The sequence below is a fragment of the Alligator sinensis genome, unplaced genomic scaffold, assembly GCF_000455745.1.
Source record: "Alligator sinensis unplaced genomic scaffold, ASM45574v1 scaffold1030_1, whole genome shotgun sequence".
NCBI classification, from domain to species: domain Eukaryota; kingdom Metazoa; phylum Chordata; order Crocodylia; family Alligatoridae; genus Alligator; species Alligator sinensis.
In genome coordinates, this window is record NW_005842592.1 from 720,968 (window position 1) to 740,776 (window position 19,809).

The window sequence follows — 19,809 nt, forward strand, 5'->3', positions numbered from 1 at the left end:
GTTAACTGACAGGGTGTGACTTGGCTATTTATATACTGTAAAATTTATTCAACTCTTTATAATTTAATTTCTTTATTTTAAATGTTTTAAATGTTTTGATTATCTCTTTTCTGCCACCTCCCCAAGAATACCCCATGTCCATTTATACATATATATATATTTTTAATTTTAGAATGGCTGTCCTCTGTTTACAAACAGCAGTGGTTTGCCATGCTCAGAGCAGAACAAGACAATGATATTGGGTAGGTATATTACAGGGTTTCTTTTTTTTCTAACTTGAAGTAAAACCTTTCTCTGGTATACACCTTTCTCTGGCATAACATTAGAACTTACAGCAAAATGAGAAATAAGCAGAAATGGATTATTTTATTAAATATTTTGCACTCAGGGTTTGCATCTGTTCACAATCACTTTTGCTCAAGCCTTAGTTGATTTCCCCCTTTTTTTTTAATTTTTATTTATTTATTTATTTTTTCAAAACAAAGCAATCAAGGACCTGTTACTTTTTCTGCATCACGATTAGAGGCAAATACTATTTTCTGTGTGGTTTTTGTCATATACATCAATGTTTGTCACCAGCAACATTCCTTTGTGATGTATGTGAAGGTCTGAATAGTAACTTATTCACATCAGCCTTCCATTTTGAAGGTGGGTTAAAGTGTGTTAATAAGCAGGAAAATTGGAAAAGTTCTTGGAGGGGGAAGGGAGTTATTGAGCATGGCAGTTGGGGATATAACCTCTGGATCAAATTTCCTAGATCTTAAATGCTGTAAGCTGCAAATGAGAGAAGAACGTGGCAGGGGTCAGGGGGAGGCAGGAACCCCAGTCATTTTAATTAAGTAAATATTGGTGGGATAGTGCACTCAACCTCAAATATAAGTTGTTTCTCATTCAGCTTTCACACGACTGGAGTTTTTCCTTTGTATCTTTTTCACTTTTTTCCTCAAAATAAATGATGTTGTTCAAGTTAGTAGTGATACAGTAGGGACTAGTGAAGCATAGTATAGAGGCCAAAACTATTCTCTGTTCTGAATCGGCTCTTAACTTACTTATTGTGTGACAACACCACCATATAACGCGGTTTTGCTCCCACTGTATCTTTTTCTGTGACAGGTAGCTGTACTTCGTTTGGGAAATATGAAGTACAGCACTGGACTTTAAAAAGGATGTGGCCAGCCTGGAGAGGGTTCAGAGGAGGGCCACCCGCTTGATGAGAGGGCAGCAGGACAGGCCCTACGAGGAGAGACTGAGGGACCTGAACCTGTTCAGCCTCAGCAAGAGGAGGCTGAGGGGGGACCTGGTGGCTGCCTACAAGCTCATCAGGGGAGATCAACAGCAAATAAGCAGAGCCCTTTTCTCCCCAGCACCATCTGGGGTGACAAGGAACTGAGCTGATGGAGTAATAAGCTGATGGAGAATAGGTTTAGGTTAGAGATGAGAAGGCAGTATTTTACAGTTAGGGTGGCCAAAATCTGGAACCAACTTCCCAGAGAAGTGGTCCTCGCCCCTACCTTGGGTAAATTAAAAAAGAGGTTAGATGATCACCTGTCTGGGGTCTTGTGAACCCAGCATTCATTCCTGCCTGTGGCAGGGGGTCAGGCTAGATGATCTGTTCAGGTCCCTCCTAACCCTAGCTACTATGAAACTATATCAGAGGAAACGCTGACCGAAGTGCCATCTTTGATATTGCTGTTCTTTTATGAGGGTAATTGACTTGTGATATTAACGAATAGAAGCTTAAATTAACATTCATTAGTTATAATTTTACAGTTGTCATTTGAATAATCTTTAAAGTATGAGAGCATATTCAGCAAATTAATGTACTGAGTCTGGTGCTTGATCGCAGAGCTGGCACTTGAAGTGCCTTCTGTTCCTTTTCCACACTGACTAGCTTGGGGGTGGGCAAAATACGGCCCTTTGTCCAGCCATGGCGGGCCCTTTGGTCCTGCCTGGCCTATGCAGTGTCTGTCACGTGACGACGTGTCATGCTGCTTTCTAGGCGCACAGTGGGGCTGGGGCGGCTCTGCAGCTGAACTGCCTTTCTAGGCAGCTCAGGCAGCAGCAGCTCCTTCTGACTGCTGCTGGCCCCAGCCCTGTGGTACTGGTAGGGACCTGCATGCACAGCCCTGATCCTGGCCTGCTTCACACCTGTTCCAGATTCAGCCGGGCAGAGCAGACTAGCTGTGGATCAGCCAGAACCCGCATGCACAGCCCTGACCCGACCCAGCCTGCCCTGTGCCTGCTCTGGTCCGCCTGCCCAAGCTCAGCAGCAGCAGCAGTGGTGGCAGCGGCCTGGTAGAAGCTACTGCTCAGTATGGGGGGGTGGGGAAAAGCAGCCTCTCCCCCTCACCACTGCCAGGCCCTTCTTGCTACAGCTGTCTGGAGTCTGTGCCCCGGCTGTCATGCTGCTCCTCTACACAGCTGCCCCACTGGGTGGCCTGGAGGTGGTGGTGACAGAGCAGAGAGAAGTGGCAGGGCAGCCCAGGCGGCAGCAGCAAGAAGCATCCTGGCAGCAGCAAGAGGGAGGAGGTGCTTTTTCCCCATGCTGAGCAGCAGTTTCTGCCTGGCTGCTGCCGCTGCTTAGCTTGGGTAGGTGAGTGTGGAGCAGGCGCGGGGCAGGGCTGTCTGTGCGGGTTGCAGCTAGCCTGTTGCACCAGGCCGAGTCCGGAGCAGATGTGGGCAGGGTGGGGTTGAGGCTGTGCATGCAGGTCCCTGCCAGTACCACGGGGCTGGAGCCAGCAGCAGTGGCAGCCAGAAGAAGCTGCTGCCACCTGGGCTGCCTAAAAAGGTGGGGCGGAGCTGGGTGCTATTGGCAGTGGCGTGTGGGCTTGGGGCTGTTGTGGTGGGGTAGGGTGCTGACCGGCCCACGGCAGCTCCCCAGAACTGCCTGTGTGACCTGTGGGCAAAAATAATTGCCTGCCCCTGAACTAACTTGAAAGCAGATCCCTTGATTTCTTAATGTGGAAACTGAGGCAGAATGGGGATAGAAAGCTACTTTCTTTATGGCCTGCACAGTATTTGAATGTTTTGTGGGGAGTTAGTTGTTACTTAGAGATAATAGTTAGTTGTTACTTAAAGAGCTATTTATATATGAACTTCATATATAGGTACCCCATGAACCTCAGTTTTGTTGCATCAGTAGAGCCAGACAGGAGCATACCTGGCTTTTTGTTGTACTCTGTTCAACTTGCCTATAATTAACAGTATTTTATTGCTGGTGGGGGAGGAGGCAGGGCAGGCGCAAGGCTGGGATAATGCAGTCCTGAAGCTTTGTTTGTTTGTTTACTTATAGCTTAAGAATCGTAACGTTAGCATTTTCTACTTGGAGAAAACTTATTCCTTTCCTGATTTTGTCCATGGTGGCTATTTTATCCTCAACTCCTCCTTCCTTATTCCCCTGATTTTTCTATTGTCTTTGAAGTGCAGCAGTTGAAGTACTTGAGTTTCCCATAGAGTTCACCAAAACTAGAAACTAGTCTGAACAGAATGGGAAAATGGTTTGGTTTGTTTTCTGCACAGCAGTATTAAGTAGTGGGGTTGATGGTCTTTTCACATGGTGTACAGTGTAATGGGTGCAAAGAGAATTAAATGATTTTTTGCAATAAAACTGCCTATGACATTTAGCACCGTCCCTTTATTTTAAGGCAGTCCTGCCAGTGATTAAAGGGACTTGAACATTTCATTCACTGTTCTTTGCAAAGTTGCTCAGTTATCAAATAGGTCATTAGCAAAGATGGAGTCTGGTACTATCTTGGCTGTTATAAGACTTATTCTGTTAGGCTACATGGAGTACTTAAATATACACACCTTTGGCCATTAGAAAAGGCGTTTTTAGCATTCCCAATTTGTGTGTTTCATTAACTATTCAGGATTTACAAACTGTGTCATCTCACTTAAATTGGTAGATTACAGATTTAATTTGTTGGGGGAGTTTTTATTTGTAATGTAATATTTGTTTCTTTATAGCTATTTATATTTTCAATTTTAAGTATTTATTAGTAAAGTTTCTTGCAGATATTATTAGATGAAGCATTTCCCTATCTGGTTTAACTGCTTTATGCTTCTTTAAAAGTCAAACCACAATATAGGCAGACAAGGTTCCTTGGGTGAATCTGATATCTTTTATTAGACCAACCCAAATAGTTGGAGGAATAGTTATTAAGCAAGCTTTCGGGTTCAAAAACCCTTTGTCAGGCTAAGGAAGGGTCAGCAGTTGGTGTGTGCTCTTCCTGGATGGAATGAAAAGTAAAGAAGCCAGGGGCTGGACTGGGGAGTCAGTTGCCAGGCAGATTATAAGTGTCAGAAATCCAATGTCTATATGTTTAGTCCATGATTTTTAGTATCCAGGAGGTGGTTGAAGTGGAGTTCATACGCTCATCTCTGGGAAGTGTTGTGTAAGTTTCCTTTGAGGATCAAGACTGAGAGATTGGCCAGAGAGTGGTTTCCTTGTGAGAAATGTGCCCCCACCGGTAATTGGGTATTTCTGTCTTTGATAGATTTCCGGTGTGCGTTCATTCTGGTGCGCAGTTGTTGTCTGGCCTCTCCTACATATCTTCCATCAGGGCATTTGGTGCATTGGACGAGATATACTACATTTCTGGAGGTGCAGCTGTAAGATCCTGGGATGCTGATGGCTCTGTTGTGGGGTGTAGGAATAGTGGGGGGGGGGTGGAGATGTGTTGGCAGGTTTTGCATTTCTTGTCCTGGCACAGTCTGGATCCTTTTGGTGTGTTCTGGGCTTGAGGAAGTTTGCTTCTGGTGATGAGGTTGGCGAGGTTCGGCGCTTGTTTGAAGGCTAGGAGGAGTGGTACTGCAGCAGTTCTTCACGTGGTATCTCGGTAGCTCTTTCAAACTTCTAGTACCTTTAGCATTTGTCATACTGTGAATCCTAGATAAATTAACTAGCTCATAGCTCAGTGTAACATCTGGCCTTGCAGGCCACAGACCACACCCATGTGCTTGATCCAGCAGAGGTAGCACCCACCCAGGCCAATCCAGGATGTCAGCCTGAGCAAGCACCACTGCAGTATAGCCTGGGACTGGCTCAGGATGGAGCCAAAGGTAGCACAGCCTAGGATCCAGCTTGAGTGGGAGCCACTGGAGGTGCAGCCTGGAACAGGCCTCAGCAAGTGCTGTGGGCGGTACACATCGGTTGGATGGAGGGATGGTGATAGTTGAACTTCCGATGGAACTCAATCAGAGATTGTAGGCTCTCAGTCCAAATGATGATGTCATCATCAGTATATCTTAAGTATAGCAAGGGTTTGATGGGGCAGTTCTTGAGGAAGTCTTCTTCCAGGTGGCTCATAAAAAGGTTGGCATACTGTGGGGCCATTTTAGTGCCCATAGCTGTTCCCATCATCTGGAGGAGGTGTTGATTATTAAAAGTGAAATTGCTGTGTGAGGATGAAGTGTATAAGGTCAGTCATATCTTTGGGTCTGTATTCTGAGTTGTAATCTTGTTCCTGTAGATATGTAAGGCAGGCTTGGATGCCATTCTGGCGTGGGATGTTGGTATATAGGCTGATGACGTCCATGGTGGCTAGGAGGGTGTTGCAGGAGTGTGTTGCTGGGAAGGTGGTCTATGTTTTTAAGTTTCTGTAGAAAGTCTGTAGTGTCTTATACAAAACTTGCTCTGTGGGTGACGAGCGGTTTTAGGATTGATTCAACGAAACCTGATATTTCCTCATATCATAGACTAAATATAGACATTGGATTTCTGACACATTATAACCTGCCTGACAACTGACTCCCCAGCCCAGCCCAGCCCCTGTCTTCTTTACTTTTCATTCCATCCAGGAAGGTCTAATAAAAGATATCAGATTCACCCAAGGAACCTTGTCTGCCTATGTCCTTAGACCAACACAGCTACAACCTACAGCCCTGCAGACCACAATATGACTTTTGAGGACTTTGGTGCCTGGTCTGCACAGTTTTTGTATCAGTATAACTTAGTGATATTTCCTGTGTCAGATGAGAATAGCTATGTGAGTATAAAGTAGTTTTATGTTGGCAAAGCTGCATCAGCCTTAAGGGGATTGTACTACTTGGACCTTTAAAGCAGTATAACTTGTGTAGAAAGTTTACTTAATCTGCCATGTATTTGTGAAATTGTATAAATCATTCCCCATTGAAGTGTACCTTCATAACACTGGTTTTCCACAAAGATGCAGTCATTTCTCTAACGGCAACAGTGATTTATTTTTTCTGTTATAGTTTCGAAAGTCCAATGACTGCCAAAATGAACATTCTATTAGATGATTTTTTGTGTGTGTTGCTTTGCAGGTTAATTTTGTTGCAGTCTTTCAATCTGTCTGTACTAGGAGGATAAACAGATCACAGGGTAGATTTTCTACAGGCATGTTCCCCAACAAGATCACAGTTGCAACTTGGAGGTGGTATTTGGATCATATAACAAATGACTGACTGATTGGCATCAGGCAGCCTAGTTGCAACAGATTCTTTCCACTGTACAAATGAACACGTATTTTATTAAAATTGGTAGTAATAACCTTTTATATAGTTGAGGTGAAATGTCTCAAGCTAGATAGAATCCAAATTCAGTGTCTGCCCTTTTTCTTAGCTGTAGAAGGTGATCTTCTCTTTGACGTTTGCATAGCTTTTGTCTTGCTTATGGTTTCAGTTCAGAAGCAAAACAGCACAGGGTTAGGGTAAGTGATAAGAGGGGTGGAAAAACTGAACTAAATGGTATAGCTTTTGTCCTTTCCTTTCCTTTTTTGTGTCCTTGTGACAAGGTATTTAGCAGAATTCACAAATTCATTGGAATCTGACAGGGCTGTGCTGTGAGCACTTCAACTAGGTCCTCAAACTTGTGACCTCTGGGCTGTCAATCATGCATCACCCCAGCCTCCTACAGCTTTTGTAAAAGATGTATTTAATCCATCAGAATGTGTGCTGTGATCTGGGAGATGATTTAGATTAGAATGCCATAAAGGCTTTCCTTGCAAATTTATTTACTTCTTACAAATAATTCATTGTCAAATCTTTCTTGTTCATAGCCCTCAGGAAATCAATAAAGAAGAACTTGAAGGAAACAGCATGAGGTGTGGTAGAAAGCTTGCAAAGGATGGTGATGTAAGTATAAATTCCGCCTTAGTGTGTTAAGTTAAGCTTACTTAAATGTATTACACATTTCAAACACCAAGCTTTCACTGGCTTTTTCAAAAGTGGCGTCAAAAAGAAAAATGATAATGAAAACGATGCTTTCACAGGGAAAATGGCATTTCTTACTTTCTCAAATGCCATTAAAATCATTGTGCTCTTGCCATAAAATGAAGTCTAAATGTGGAGCATATAAAGAAAAGAATGAGGTTTGCAGTAGTAATTTGAAACTTAGTTGAGAGGCACAGGTTTATCTATCACTTTTGAAAATTAACTGAAGTTTTGGTTTTGTTAAAACTTAATTTTTCAAAGAGGCGAGTATAAAAATACCACCTAGATGCATAGTCACTCTAGTCCATAACGCATCTGTTTTGCAGAGCTGGCTATCATTGAGGAACAAACTTGTATCCAGAAAGTGAGCATGTTTTTATGGAAGTGGTTCCCATATTAAAGATGGGAAGCCCACCTTATACAACAAAATTGTTTGTCAACACTTAGTATTTTATCACAGTTTGATATTTAGCCTCTTGGATGAATGCTTAATATATGTAACATACTGTGTATATCCTTACATAGCAGGCCTGGCAGAAAAGCATTAAAAATGTTGATGCAATTGTTTCCATACTGAATGCTGAGCTCACTTGACCTGAGAATGTGCCTGAAATTAATTGTATGGATTTATGTAGCCGGTGGCACTCTGGAATTGTGCTCCTTGGATATGTTAGTAAAGTATAACACCTTTCCTCGACCAGTGGTATAAAATTGGAGTCCTGATAGTTAATACTCCATGGCTCTATGCAAGAGTGAAGTGGCTGTGAAAACTGATGTCCTGATTTGAATTCCAGGTTGGGGAGTTGTCTGCTGTATTACTCTGGAGTTTCAAGTGGATGTGGCAGTGCTCATAGATCGTAGAATCCTAGAGAAGTGGGGCTGGAAGGGACCCCCAGAGGTCATCCAGTTCCAACCCCCTTCCTGAGGCAGGACCATTCCCATCCAAACCATCCTAAACAAATCCATAATCTAAGCTCTTTGTAAAACTACTGTCAACCCTGATACAGCACAAGACATAACACTCTAACCTGCCACAGGTAAAGCAGGGAAACCATGGCAGCCTCTGAGGTATTTGAATACTGTTGTGTAGTTCAGCTGTTATTGAGCATGGGAGTTTAGGGGTACAGCTTCTGAATCAGAACTCCATAGACCTCAAATGCTGGAGGCTGCAAGTGGGAGAAGAACAGTGGAAAACATCCTTGTCGTACCCTGTTCACTCTCCCTTTCAGTATTCAGTCTCTGCCACTGTCAGACAGGGAACTGGACATGATGCATCTATGGTCTGATCCAGTAAATGGCAGCTCTTGAGCTGTTATGTTGTGTGCTGTTAAAAAGGTACTTACTCCCACCCTTCAAAATCCCCTCTCCTGCCACTGGCTGCAAGTTGATCCCTGCATCCATGATCAGTCTGTTTAATTCAGTGGTTTCCATGCAGAGGTAAATGCAGGACTACTGCATGTTAGGGACCTTGGCCTATATGTAAGGTTCTGAAGTACTTCAGGATCCTGCAGGTTGCTATATAGGTGTAATTCTCATATTGATTGTAGCTGACATAAGAGTACAAGTAATTAAGCTGCCTTCTCTTTTTCCTGTGTCCTCTAGTACTGCTGGCGATGGACTGGATTCAACTTTGGCTTTGACCTGCTTGTTACCTATACAAACCGCTATATCATATTCAAACGGAACACACTGAATCAGCCGTGCAGTGGGTCGGTCAGTTTGCAGCCCCGGAGAAACATAGCATTCAGGTGAGGAGTGACTAAGAATTCAGTACTCACAATTTTTAGATTTAAAACCACCATCTCAACTGATTTCCCATTTTAACTGGTGAACAACAGTGGTTTTGTAACCAGAAAATATGCTGTATGGAGATGTTCGTCTCCCTCTGAGAAGCTGGCTTCTTCCATTACCCTGAAAATAAGTTACAGGAGGCTGCATCTAGTCATTTAACTTGCATTATATCCCTAGGTTACGTCTAGCCTCTTTTGATAGCAGTGGGAAACTCATTTGCAGTAGAACCACAGGATATCAGATCCTAACTCTGGAGAAAGATCAGGTATGTTCAGGTTTTGCAACTGGTAATTGGGAGGTTTAGATATGACAGCAGCAAGCAAGTGAAAAGAAAAAAATCCCCTTTTAAAAAAGAAAAAGTTGTAGGTGCGTAGAATTTTAAGAATGCGTTCACAATAGGAAGCTGAAGTTAATAAGACTGACTCAGAAGGGAAAACTAAAGCAGGGTACTTAAATGGGCATTATACCTGACTGTAGTTAAACTAGTCAGATTATACAAGTTCTGGAATACAGCGGGGTCCTGCTGGCACGTGCACTGTTGTCTTAATATCTTTAAGAATGAAAGTTTCCCCAAAAGTTGTAATGCTAGGGACAGGTGAACCAGGTTTAAGAAATGATTGGCAGAGGGCTTATTTCCACAGCTTGTCATAGGTAAACATTTGCCTCTGACTGAAATATGTCCGTGCCAGTCTTTCAATTACAATATCAGATTGCTTAATAAATAGCAACTGTATGAGAATCTTGTATCTTAATCATGTCCCAGGAAATTACTTGGCATCTGAGATCCATCAGTCTCTGAGGTGCCTAAAGGACAAATTCAAAATGAATTTGAAAGATGTGGATAGGGGGGTGTGCCTTGATAACCTCGGCATAAAATAAGTATTATGGAGGTTTGGGGCATAGTTACCGTGCATCGTCATCGGCAGTCTGCCACAGTCGAGGATGATTGTCTTTCTGCTTGATGACCTTCCTTATCTGTGGGTCTGAAGATGACTGACAAGACCAGTATGGCATCGACTGGTTCTATTGACAGGCTACCATGCAGACATGTTGAATTCATTACTTCAGGGTTACATGTTCCTGAGACTTCTTTCTTTGTTGTGTCAGTAGTGTTTAGTTGAGGGAATGTACTTTTATATGTAATGATATCTTACAACTGGGAAATTAAGGTACTGATACTTGGTGAGTTAGGTGCACAGAGGTTTTGTTCTCTTACAGTCATAGCTTCCTGAGGGATGCATTTCCAGTTTTGCCCAGGTTTTTTCCCAATGTTAAGTATGCCAACTGCTTAAATTGCCAAAAAGAATAGCCCCTCCAAGATAGAGACCCAACCCAATACACCTATTCAATAGCTAGAAATACCTTGTAGAGCCTTCTACCTTTCACTTTATACTTGGCTGGTAGAGATGACTCAGCCACCCCAGTACCAAGAGACCCTGACCGTGGGCACATGGGAGAGATAAAGGGATGGTATTTTGGCCTAATAGAGTTCCTGCAGGCATGGAGGGAGCCTGCTCTGACGCACTGGAAAACCAGCACGTTGAAGCAGACTCGATTAATCGAGTCTGCTGGAGCACAGAAATTGACGTGCTCTGGCAGCCTTCCGCGTCATGTGTATCAGCATGCCGCGCTGAAAAAATGGCAGCGAGTGGGGCGCTTTGAACTGAAACATGTTCAATGAGCTTTAGTTCAAAGCGTCCTGCCACCATTTTTCAGCACGGGGACGCTGATGCACGTGATGCGTGGGGGCTTTTAATTAGCGCAGCTCACTAATTAAAGCACCCAGTGCCACGTCCCAGAGCACATGTAAAATGTCCTTAGAAAATGCTTTGCCCAAATTAATGGCGTTAAAAATGATCAATTTAGGGTGGTTCCGAAGGAAAGGCTGGGGTTATGTCACTTTAGATTGGCTCTTGTTTTCTCTATTTGACTTTATTCAGTGGCTGTTCAGTGAAGATTTCCAGGTGTTATTTTTTCTGTGGGTAACTTAGTCTTAGATGGATTTCACAGCCTGTCATAATTTTACTGGAGGCTATTCCCGTACTTGTATAGAGAGTTGCACATATTTAGTATATCACCTTTTAGACTTAATGCTTATTGTTCTAAACTTAACTGAAAACTTTCCTTTATATTTGCTTTGCAGGAACAAGTAGTAATGAACTTGGACAGCAGACTTCTGATTTTTCCTCTCTTTATCTGCTGTAACTTCTTATACACATCGCCAGAGAAGAAGACAGAGAATGAGGGACCACTTGATAATTCTGAAACCTGAGATCTGTTCAGTGAAACAGTAGCACTTTGATAACTCTGTATGCCTGCTTTAATTTAAATGCCCTGCTGACGCACAAAGCTATGGCAAATAAAAGGCCTTATACTGTAGCAAATATACATGGCTACTCTTAGCCTCAGTATATTCCTATGCATATCTGAAGGAAGATCTGAAACCATATAGGCCAAAACTAGTTATACGATAAGTTTGTTTGCTTGTATTTTCTGTTCTGCATCTCAGACAAGAGCCATTCCATATTTGAATTGTTACTCTTTTTTATGGGCAAAATCTGAGCCTAAGTGATGACAGTGAGTCAGTGTGAATGATGGTACTAGCTTAGATATAAAATTCTGGAGCACTCATTATATCTGAGTAAAAAATAATGTTTTCTTTGCTATCCGCAAGGTTGTACTTTTTTATAACTGCAATGTAAATATTAAGATTCAAATTAAATTCATGCTAGTCCTTGGACCAGGGCAAAATAGGCCTGTTTAAATTTTGCCCTTTAACGTCTGTTATTTAACTGAATACAGGTTTTCCAACCTGATTTTTGGGTTTTGTTTTTTTAACCTTTTTTGTGTCCCATATATGCTTCTCCACCCCCTTGACCTTAGTTCATTTTTTAACTTTGTGGAAAATATTTTTTTATTTTCTGTTGGGGTTTTTTTTTTTTGTTTTGTTTTTTTTTAGAGTAACCACAGGAAGGTCAATTTTTGAAACTTTCAGACAAGTCATTCATAGGTCTTCTTTTGATATACTGAATTCTGCGAGGTATGCTCTTTGTCTCTTGTGTCTTTCTGTTGACATAATCGAAATTTTGTGCTAGGATTTGAAGGAATCCTAATATTCTTGGGTATACCAAATATCAGTTTTTAAATATTTTGAGTATTTTTTTTGTAACTTGTGACTTGTTTTAACTGTTCATTGGGAATCCATGTCCCACTTTAAGCTCAGGACCTTGTGACCTTTGAGTGCCTTTTGAGTTGCATGTTTTAACACAAACTTCACATCAGTTATGCAGGGTCACAGGATCCCAAATAGGAGCTGAGAATAAGGGATTAACTTCTTCGTTTGTTGTTTAATTGTTTCAGTCAAGGATAAGATGTACATTTTGTATTGGTTTTGTACATAGTGGTATTTTTTTTTTTTTATGTTTGTTGATATTTTGAATTCCTATTTACAGAATTTTGGATGCAAAGTGAGACTTGCCTCCACTGTAGCCTATTTTTAAAGTTGATATTGTTAGAAAAGTATAAAATTCTTTGTACACTCTAACAAGGATAAAATACATGTTTAGCAAAACGTGGCAACTTGTGAATAAATCATTTGAAGTGGAATTAATTCTCTCATTAACGTCTTTCCTTTTCTGCCAGAGGTGCCTGTTTTGTCTTGTGGTTGACCTTGTAAAAGTTGTGTGTGATTGTGGGTGGTGCATATTGTGTGGGACCTGCCTGACAGGTGTTGATTTTTTTTTTTTTTTTTAATGCCACCAGGGGAACTCTGCCATGGTTTTATCCTCATGGAGCCTGAGGCAGAAATTTTCAACTTAGATGCCCAGTTCCTATTAAGGGTCTTAAATAAGAGACTAGATTTTTTTTTTCTGAAGCACCAACCACCTATCTTCATTGATTTAGGAATTCTGGGCTTTGACATGTACATTATGAAAAAACCAGGTCACTCTGGGTGTCTGTTTTAAACTTTTGCTTGAAAAAGTAGGTCTTATTGGTGGGTTTCCTTTTCAGAGATAAAGAAGTTTCTTTATTTTTTTTCTTTAGTTTTTCTTTATTTTTAAGTTTCTGTAATTTTGTTTCATTTTGGTCTCCAGGTACTGTGGGCTTTTCAAAGCATAGCAGTTAGGATAATTTCAACAGCTCTTTTTCATATTGTGCCTTCCACAGGGGTAAATTAGTTGCTATTGGAATTGCATTATGCAGATTATGTAAGTCTGTATGCTTCTGAGACACAAACTTGAAATGATCACTGATTGCTTGTCTGGAAAGTGTCTCGCTTCCTGAAATGACTAAATAACAGGAATAGCTGTCTTCTAAACAATAAATGAACATTAGGCTCTAACTATAAAAGAAGTTAGCATGAAAAGATCATCATGAAGGGTGAGTATCTATTGGTATCAATTAACAAAACTGCAATAGAAAATCTTTGGGGAGGAAAGAAGACATGAAGTGCAAAACTAATATCCGAGGAACAAATGCTCAGGAACGAGGCCATAGTGACTTTCTTTGAGTATTTTCAATGCCAGGAGGATAAAGAAAATTAGCATGGACATGGATGTCATAGATATCTTGTCTCTTTTTGAGCAGTTGCTCCTTTGGGATGTATTCTTAAAATAGTGGGACAAGATGGTCCCATATTGTGAAAACTCTTGACAAAATGAATGAGCTCTAAAGAGAGGGTAAGAACAGAAGCTTGAATTCCAGTCACAGGTAGCTATTTTGAATAACATGATCTGCTGAATATGTTGAAAATCAGTCCTAAACCAAGTGGCAAAATGGGGGAGAGTAACAGGGAGACGCAAAGGGACCTTTTCTGAAGCATGAGGATTGGTATTAAAACTTGCTAGAGTAACTGCAGTTACTTTTACCTAAGCACCTAAGCTATTCCTGAACCATGCTAAGCTATGTTATTCCATAGCTGCAGTGATTTTACTAAAAACTCATCTCATGTTCTGTATATACCAAATATTCATTCTTTGCACACACTAAATGTTTTATAAATGCTAATGCCTTTTAGGTTGGAGTCTCCTGTGTTAGATGAATTAGGTAGCACTTGCTAATCGTTAGCTACCTTTTTCTCCCATTTAAGTTGGGACTTGGACTTGTAATAAGAAAAAAATGGGTCCACGGTGCTACTTCCTGAAGACAATAGGACTGCTGTCATAATATGCTGTTGTTATATATCGATTAGCATGACCCTCTTAAGGAGGATCTCTCTTTGGATGTTGAGCTGCTTGTTGGCAATCTGCTCTGTTTAAAAGATTCTAAATCCTGACCAAGATATGAAACATCATGAGTATCAACTTATTTGGCCATATTAAAGCATTATTGGTAATGCAGACAAAGGTTTTGTACTGCAGACTTTGAGACGTGGGCTGTCACTTCCTATACGCTTGTATGACCTCCCCATAGTTCAAACCTCCAGTTGTTAGTGCAGTGTCAACATTACCATTGTAGGAAGTGAGGTTTATTATATCAAGAAAGGTGTACACCTTGACTGTCCAATGCAATTCCTTAAGGAGCTCGCTATGGGATAGGTTGGCTTGCTACTAGTCACTCTATTCGGTCCTGCAAATTTTGTTTGCGAGTTGATGACATTTTAAGCATCAATTTTCATTTCACAGCTGTTGTATTTACTTTCTTCCTCATGGGGACAGAATTACATGAACAGTGTCGCACCTAAACTCTGTGCGGCTCTCCTGTGAATGCTGCCATTTCTAGAACAGTTAACAATGGATTTTTAATTTTTTTTTAAAGCTCTGCAATCCAGTTAAATTGTGTCTTTTGCAGTTGTGGTTTAAGAGTGTAATGATAATCTGAGAGCAAATAGTACTTCACCCAGTGGATCAAACAGTACTATGTAAGGAGCAGAAGATGAACGAGGGACATAGTTCTGCAAAATCTTCCCCCAGGTTAATGGAATCCAAGGCCAGTTCAGTTGCTTGCAATATTTAGATGGAGAGTGTGAACTTTAAATACACTTTATTGAAATGTGCATTTTCTCTCCTATAGAATGTGTAGCAGGGCACTAAGGTGTCTGCTACTGAGAGAGCAGGGAAGACTCCTCAGGTGCTGGTTGCAGAGGCAACTAGTGGGATAATGACCTGCACCTGCCTGGCCAGCTGAAAAAAGGGACAGGGCCTGGCTCCTATATAAAGCACAGGCAGGAGGCTAGAGTCAGTTCCGACCAGCAGCTAAGGAAGAAGGAGCTCCCAGCCAGGAAAGAGAAGCTAAGCCTGAATGCCAGAGCAGCGCTGGTCACCGCAGTAGGATAGAGAACCCGGTAGGCCTGAGCATAGTTATAGCTAGTGGCTTGTGTTTATGTTACTATTTGTTACACTGGTGGTTTGGGAGAGGCTATTAGGGGATGGAGGAGGCCTCATAGGGGACTCACAATAGTGTGGGGACCCCAGCGTCAGTGAGGGCGCTGCATACGGAGTACATAAACCCCAGCCCCAGAGAAGGGGGCGTTGTTGAGAAGCCCCAGTGCAGGCGTGGTGAGCCTCAGAAAAGGGGGCAACTATTGAGAAGGCCCTGGAGAGAAGGGCACAGAAAGAGAGACGGGACTGGAGAGCCCGAGCACTAGAGAGGGCATGAAGAGAGAGACCTAACAACTTCTATTACATCTGCGAGGCTTGGGGCGTGGTATTGGGGTGGTAGGAGCCACGCATAGCCCATAAGGCTGAGGAGTACGGAAAACACACTACCATAGAAGAACTAGAAGTAACCGGACAACCGTGGCCAAGAAGAAGGAAGGCAGCCTCCCTATAAAAACATATACAATCAAAGTCGTGGCGGGTGAGAATAGGAGGGTGCGAGCCAACGGCTTGGCACGGCAAAGTGGGCGGCAGGGGAGAGCACGGCGACCCTGACGTCCCTCCTGTTACAGAATGATTTGTTGGAAGAAAAGCTAAGGAGAAGTCTTTGAAATTATTTGTAGGTTATAAATCATAATTTCCTGCTACCCCAGTCATTCATCCTAGGTTAGCAGAATGGAGGGCATGGTAGCACCCTGGACACTACTGGTTCAGGGAGGCATGAACTTTTACAGGCACCAGCCTACCATTTCAGATGCTGATGAAGTTCTTGCCTGTGAAAGCTTGTGCCTCTCTGAACCAGTCAGTCTCTTTTAGGCACTTGATTAGGCACTTTTACACATGCTCAGGGGGCAGTACTTTAATTAAAGCAGCTCTGACATCCACTCTATCTAAAGTGCCGCCTTGTCTCTTGTATCGGGATCCCTGCATTTAAAAATGGCAGTGGTGGTGCTTGAACTAAAGTGCTCATCCACACTCCAGTGGACTCAAGTCTGCTCCAGTGTGCCCCAGAGTGTCGGAGCAGCCTCCATGCTCATTTATAGGTGCTCATAAGGTGCCACCCTGCCCTACCTTCTGCCTGATTTAAGATTAATCTGGGTAATCACTTCTCTGCTCCTAGATCAGTACAAATTTTGCAACAGGAATCATTCCACAGAGTTGTTCAGCGTGCTTCTCACTGTTTCCTTTTAACTAAAAATTAAAGCTCCTACTTGATGCATTCATTTTTCATGCAAGCCAAGTTTTTAAAAAAGCAACTTGCTTTAGTAGTAATGTGTTTTGTTTACAGACCTTCCATGGTACTTGCAGATCTTGCCTAGAAACTAAGTTGTCTAGTCCATGTCTGAAAGTGAGCTTTCAGGTTTAGATTAGCTCATTAAGAAGTAACTGGGGAATTTGATGCTGACTTTTAAAACATTTAATTTGTGTATTAAAGTGGGTGGAGGACAGCATTTTTAGATAATGGTTCAGAATTACCGATGTGGGGAGCTAGACAAATTCAGACTTATAAATAAGGTAGGGAATGAAATGAGGGTCATCATCAATGGAACAGATAATACAGAAGCATAGTAAACTCAAGACTGGATGTCTTCCCTAAAAAAACTCTGCAGCTCAACCAGAAGTTAAGGACTTCTGGGTAAAACATGGTGAACTTCTGTAATCTCTGTGATCTCTGCTATTTAGGAGGTCAGACTAGTTATTCATAATAATACTTTGTGAACTTGAAATCTGTCCTGTTGGGGTACGATCTAAAACCCCATTTTGCTGATGTTGTCATTAGCCTTTGGATTAAACACTTGATGATAAGCTTTATTATTTAAACTTTATTCAGTAATTGACAATGCAAATACTTGTTTTTAAGGGTATGCCCACAACAATAATTTGGCATGTTTAATGGAAACTGAATGTGAATCAGGGTTTTATTAGGAAACTGCACTTTTGAAATGAATAGATATTCATGACCTTCTCTCCTCAGTAGAGGTTGTTTTCAGTCTTCCTAAGCAATTCAGCCAGTGATCAGTGGGAGCTGAAGTTAACAATGTGACAGGAAAAGAATATGAATACAAATCTGAGAGTTTTAAATACCTTTCTAAACTTGGAGGATCTTCTAAGCTTGTTGAATATCTTTGTGTGAGGGACAGACTTGTGGTGCCCAAGGGCAGTAGAAGACAATACATAGTAGAAAAGGAAAGACAATAGAAAATAAGCACTGTTGCAAGTTGTTAGCCCAAAAGTAAAACTTCTGTTTATAACCTTCAAAAGCCTACAGCTTTGAAGGTTGTGTTTTTGACAACTTAATTCCCAGTGAAAGATTGCATTTGCAGTTCAGTACAGTAATACAAGTAGAGTCTTCTAATCTTCAAAACATTTTGAGAACGTGGGTCAAGTTGCCAAGACATGCCAAGGAGGCACTGAAGGTGGATAGTATCCTATTTGTACAGATAGGATGCAGAGGTAGTCCAGTCAAGTGACTTGCCCAAGCAGTGGGATTTGTGGTTAGAAGCAGGATTGAAGTCCAAGTGTTCCATTTCTCAGTTGCATGGATCTATTACACCTATCTTCAAATACTCTTTATAAATATTTAGGAGGAAATCAAAATTCAAATGTCAAGGCAGTATGATGTAAATGAATCACTGACCCTCAAGACTTGCATTCTTTTTTTTTTTTTTTTTTTTTTTGTCCCACCATTGATTTCTACTGGGTTGGTCTTCACATCTTTATGGCAAGCTGTTTACCTCCTCTGTGCCTTACTTCCCCAACTTGTACAAGGCTGTTTTGCCCATATTTGTTTAAAAACTAAACTTTGTCGAGGGAGAAGCAGTGCAGTTCTAGGGTCAGGGACTGGAGTGAGCTCAGGAGACCCAGGTTATAGTCATAACCCTACCAGTAAACTGGATCAAAATGCTCCAGCCTGATGTGCCTTGTTTTCCCCATGTTCAAAATGAATGAAGACAGCTTTTTTTGTGAACTTATTCTGGGATTTGACACACACCAAGGAGACTCAACAGTTTGAAACATTGATTATATGGGGTATATGCACCAGTAGTTAAATACACCTTTGATCTATGTCATATCACTTCTAAATAGCAGTAGCATGGTTCAGTTTGCATACAGCTCTACTGGAAAGATTTCCCAAACAGGGAGCCATCCTTTAGAGGAGTAAATTAAGCTTTTACTTGCTAATTGGTGGTTGCTGCTCTGTTTCTGTGACAGTCTTAATGTGTAGCAGAGATGGACAGCGTTGTCTGGTTCTGCTCGAAGAAAGCAGCAATTAGATTTCCCATTTCCTGATTTGCCCAAACAGGAACTGATTTTACATCAAGACAAACTACAGATTGTCTGGCACCCTTATTCTCTTAATCTGAAACGTATTAAAAATATCTGAGGAGTTGATTATGTACCATTGAAAAAAAATAGTGAAGTAATGCAATGAGAAGAACAATTAGTAAGGCTTTCAAACAAAATGATTTTGTATGCCCAGTTCTATTATGGCTATGTATGTATATGCAGTCCCTCACTAATCTTTTAAATGTATTTTCCCTATAGCTGTGTTGGGAGGAAGTGTAATAATCTTCACTATGCAGGTGGAGGACCTGAGGGACAGAGGCTAAATGACTTGACCGGTGTCTCAGCAGGAGAGACAACCCAGTCTGGTCACCCCAATGCCATGCTGCGACCCTGATCATGAGATGAATTCTCTTCCAGTGGTTTTTTTGCCAGACTGTTTCACATATGTTGGCCATAAGTACTTTTAGGAAGAAAATTGAATAATATCATACATGCATTCATTTGTTCAGATTTTTAAAATCTACTTGCTGGCACCCAGTCAATAAGTGGTCCTACACAGAAGAAGTACAGAAGCATTGCTCTTCAGTCCCAAGACTGTATCTCTTAGGATTACTTCTAAATAGTTTTCCCTTACGCGCACTTCCTCACTACACATTTTGTTTCCTCATCTGTTCTGTACAATTTCTCTCTCCAAAGGTGTGTATGGTTGTTGAAGTCTTGATGGAACATGAATGCAGGAACATAGTTCTCACCAAGATGAGCAAATCATTTTCCAATTTATGCAACCTCTCTGACCCATAGAAAGGCACAATTCTTTCTGGCAGGAAGGACCAATAACTCCATACTTGTTACATTTTCAGTCCTTGGTGATTTTCTTTTAAAGATTTCAACTTTTAATAGTACCGATCTTAGCAAAATATTGACTGCTTATGGTCTGTAAACTTTGTACTGTCTAGTGGGTTATGGAATAGAGAAAATCCCACACAATTTACTGATTCGTTTTGATGCACTGGCTGGGGGAGTAGTTAGTTGATTGCACGATTTCACAATGATTACACACTTAATTCATACAATGCAATTTTATTTTAAAATTCTTTGCTACGCACATAACACTGCTTAGCTTTAAGAAATACCACAAACATTAAGAAGACTATATATACAACATATATCAGAAACAATGCTCCGAATGCACTTCCTTCCCAAACAATGCTATAAGAATTAGTATTACAAAAACAACTAC

General features: G+C 41.4%; 1 protein-coding gene across 1 annotated transcript in view; it reads left to right on the forward strand.

Annotated features, from left to right (window-relative positions):
- Window positions 1-12,564, forward strand: part of GMCL1 (germ cell-less, spermatogenesis associated 1) — a gene marked incomplete at its 5' end in the record, with an annotated part of 29,432 nt that extends 16,868 nt beyond the window's left edge. The window contains 5 exons of the mRNA XM_006032896.3: window positions 173-242; window positions 7,020-7,095; window positions 8,776-8,921; window positions 9,142-9,229; window positions 11,108-12,564. Coding sequence (XP_006032958.1) covers window positions 173-242; window positions 7,020-7,095; window positions 8,776-8,921; window positions 9,142-9,229; window positions 11,108-11,236 — 509 coding nt within the window. The remainder of the gene's footprint in view (window positions 1-172; window positions 243-7,019; window positions 7,096-8,775; window positions 8,922-9,141; window positions 9,230-11,107) is intronic.
- Between the last annotated feature and the right edge of the window lie 7,245 nt (window positions 12,565-19,809).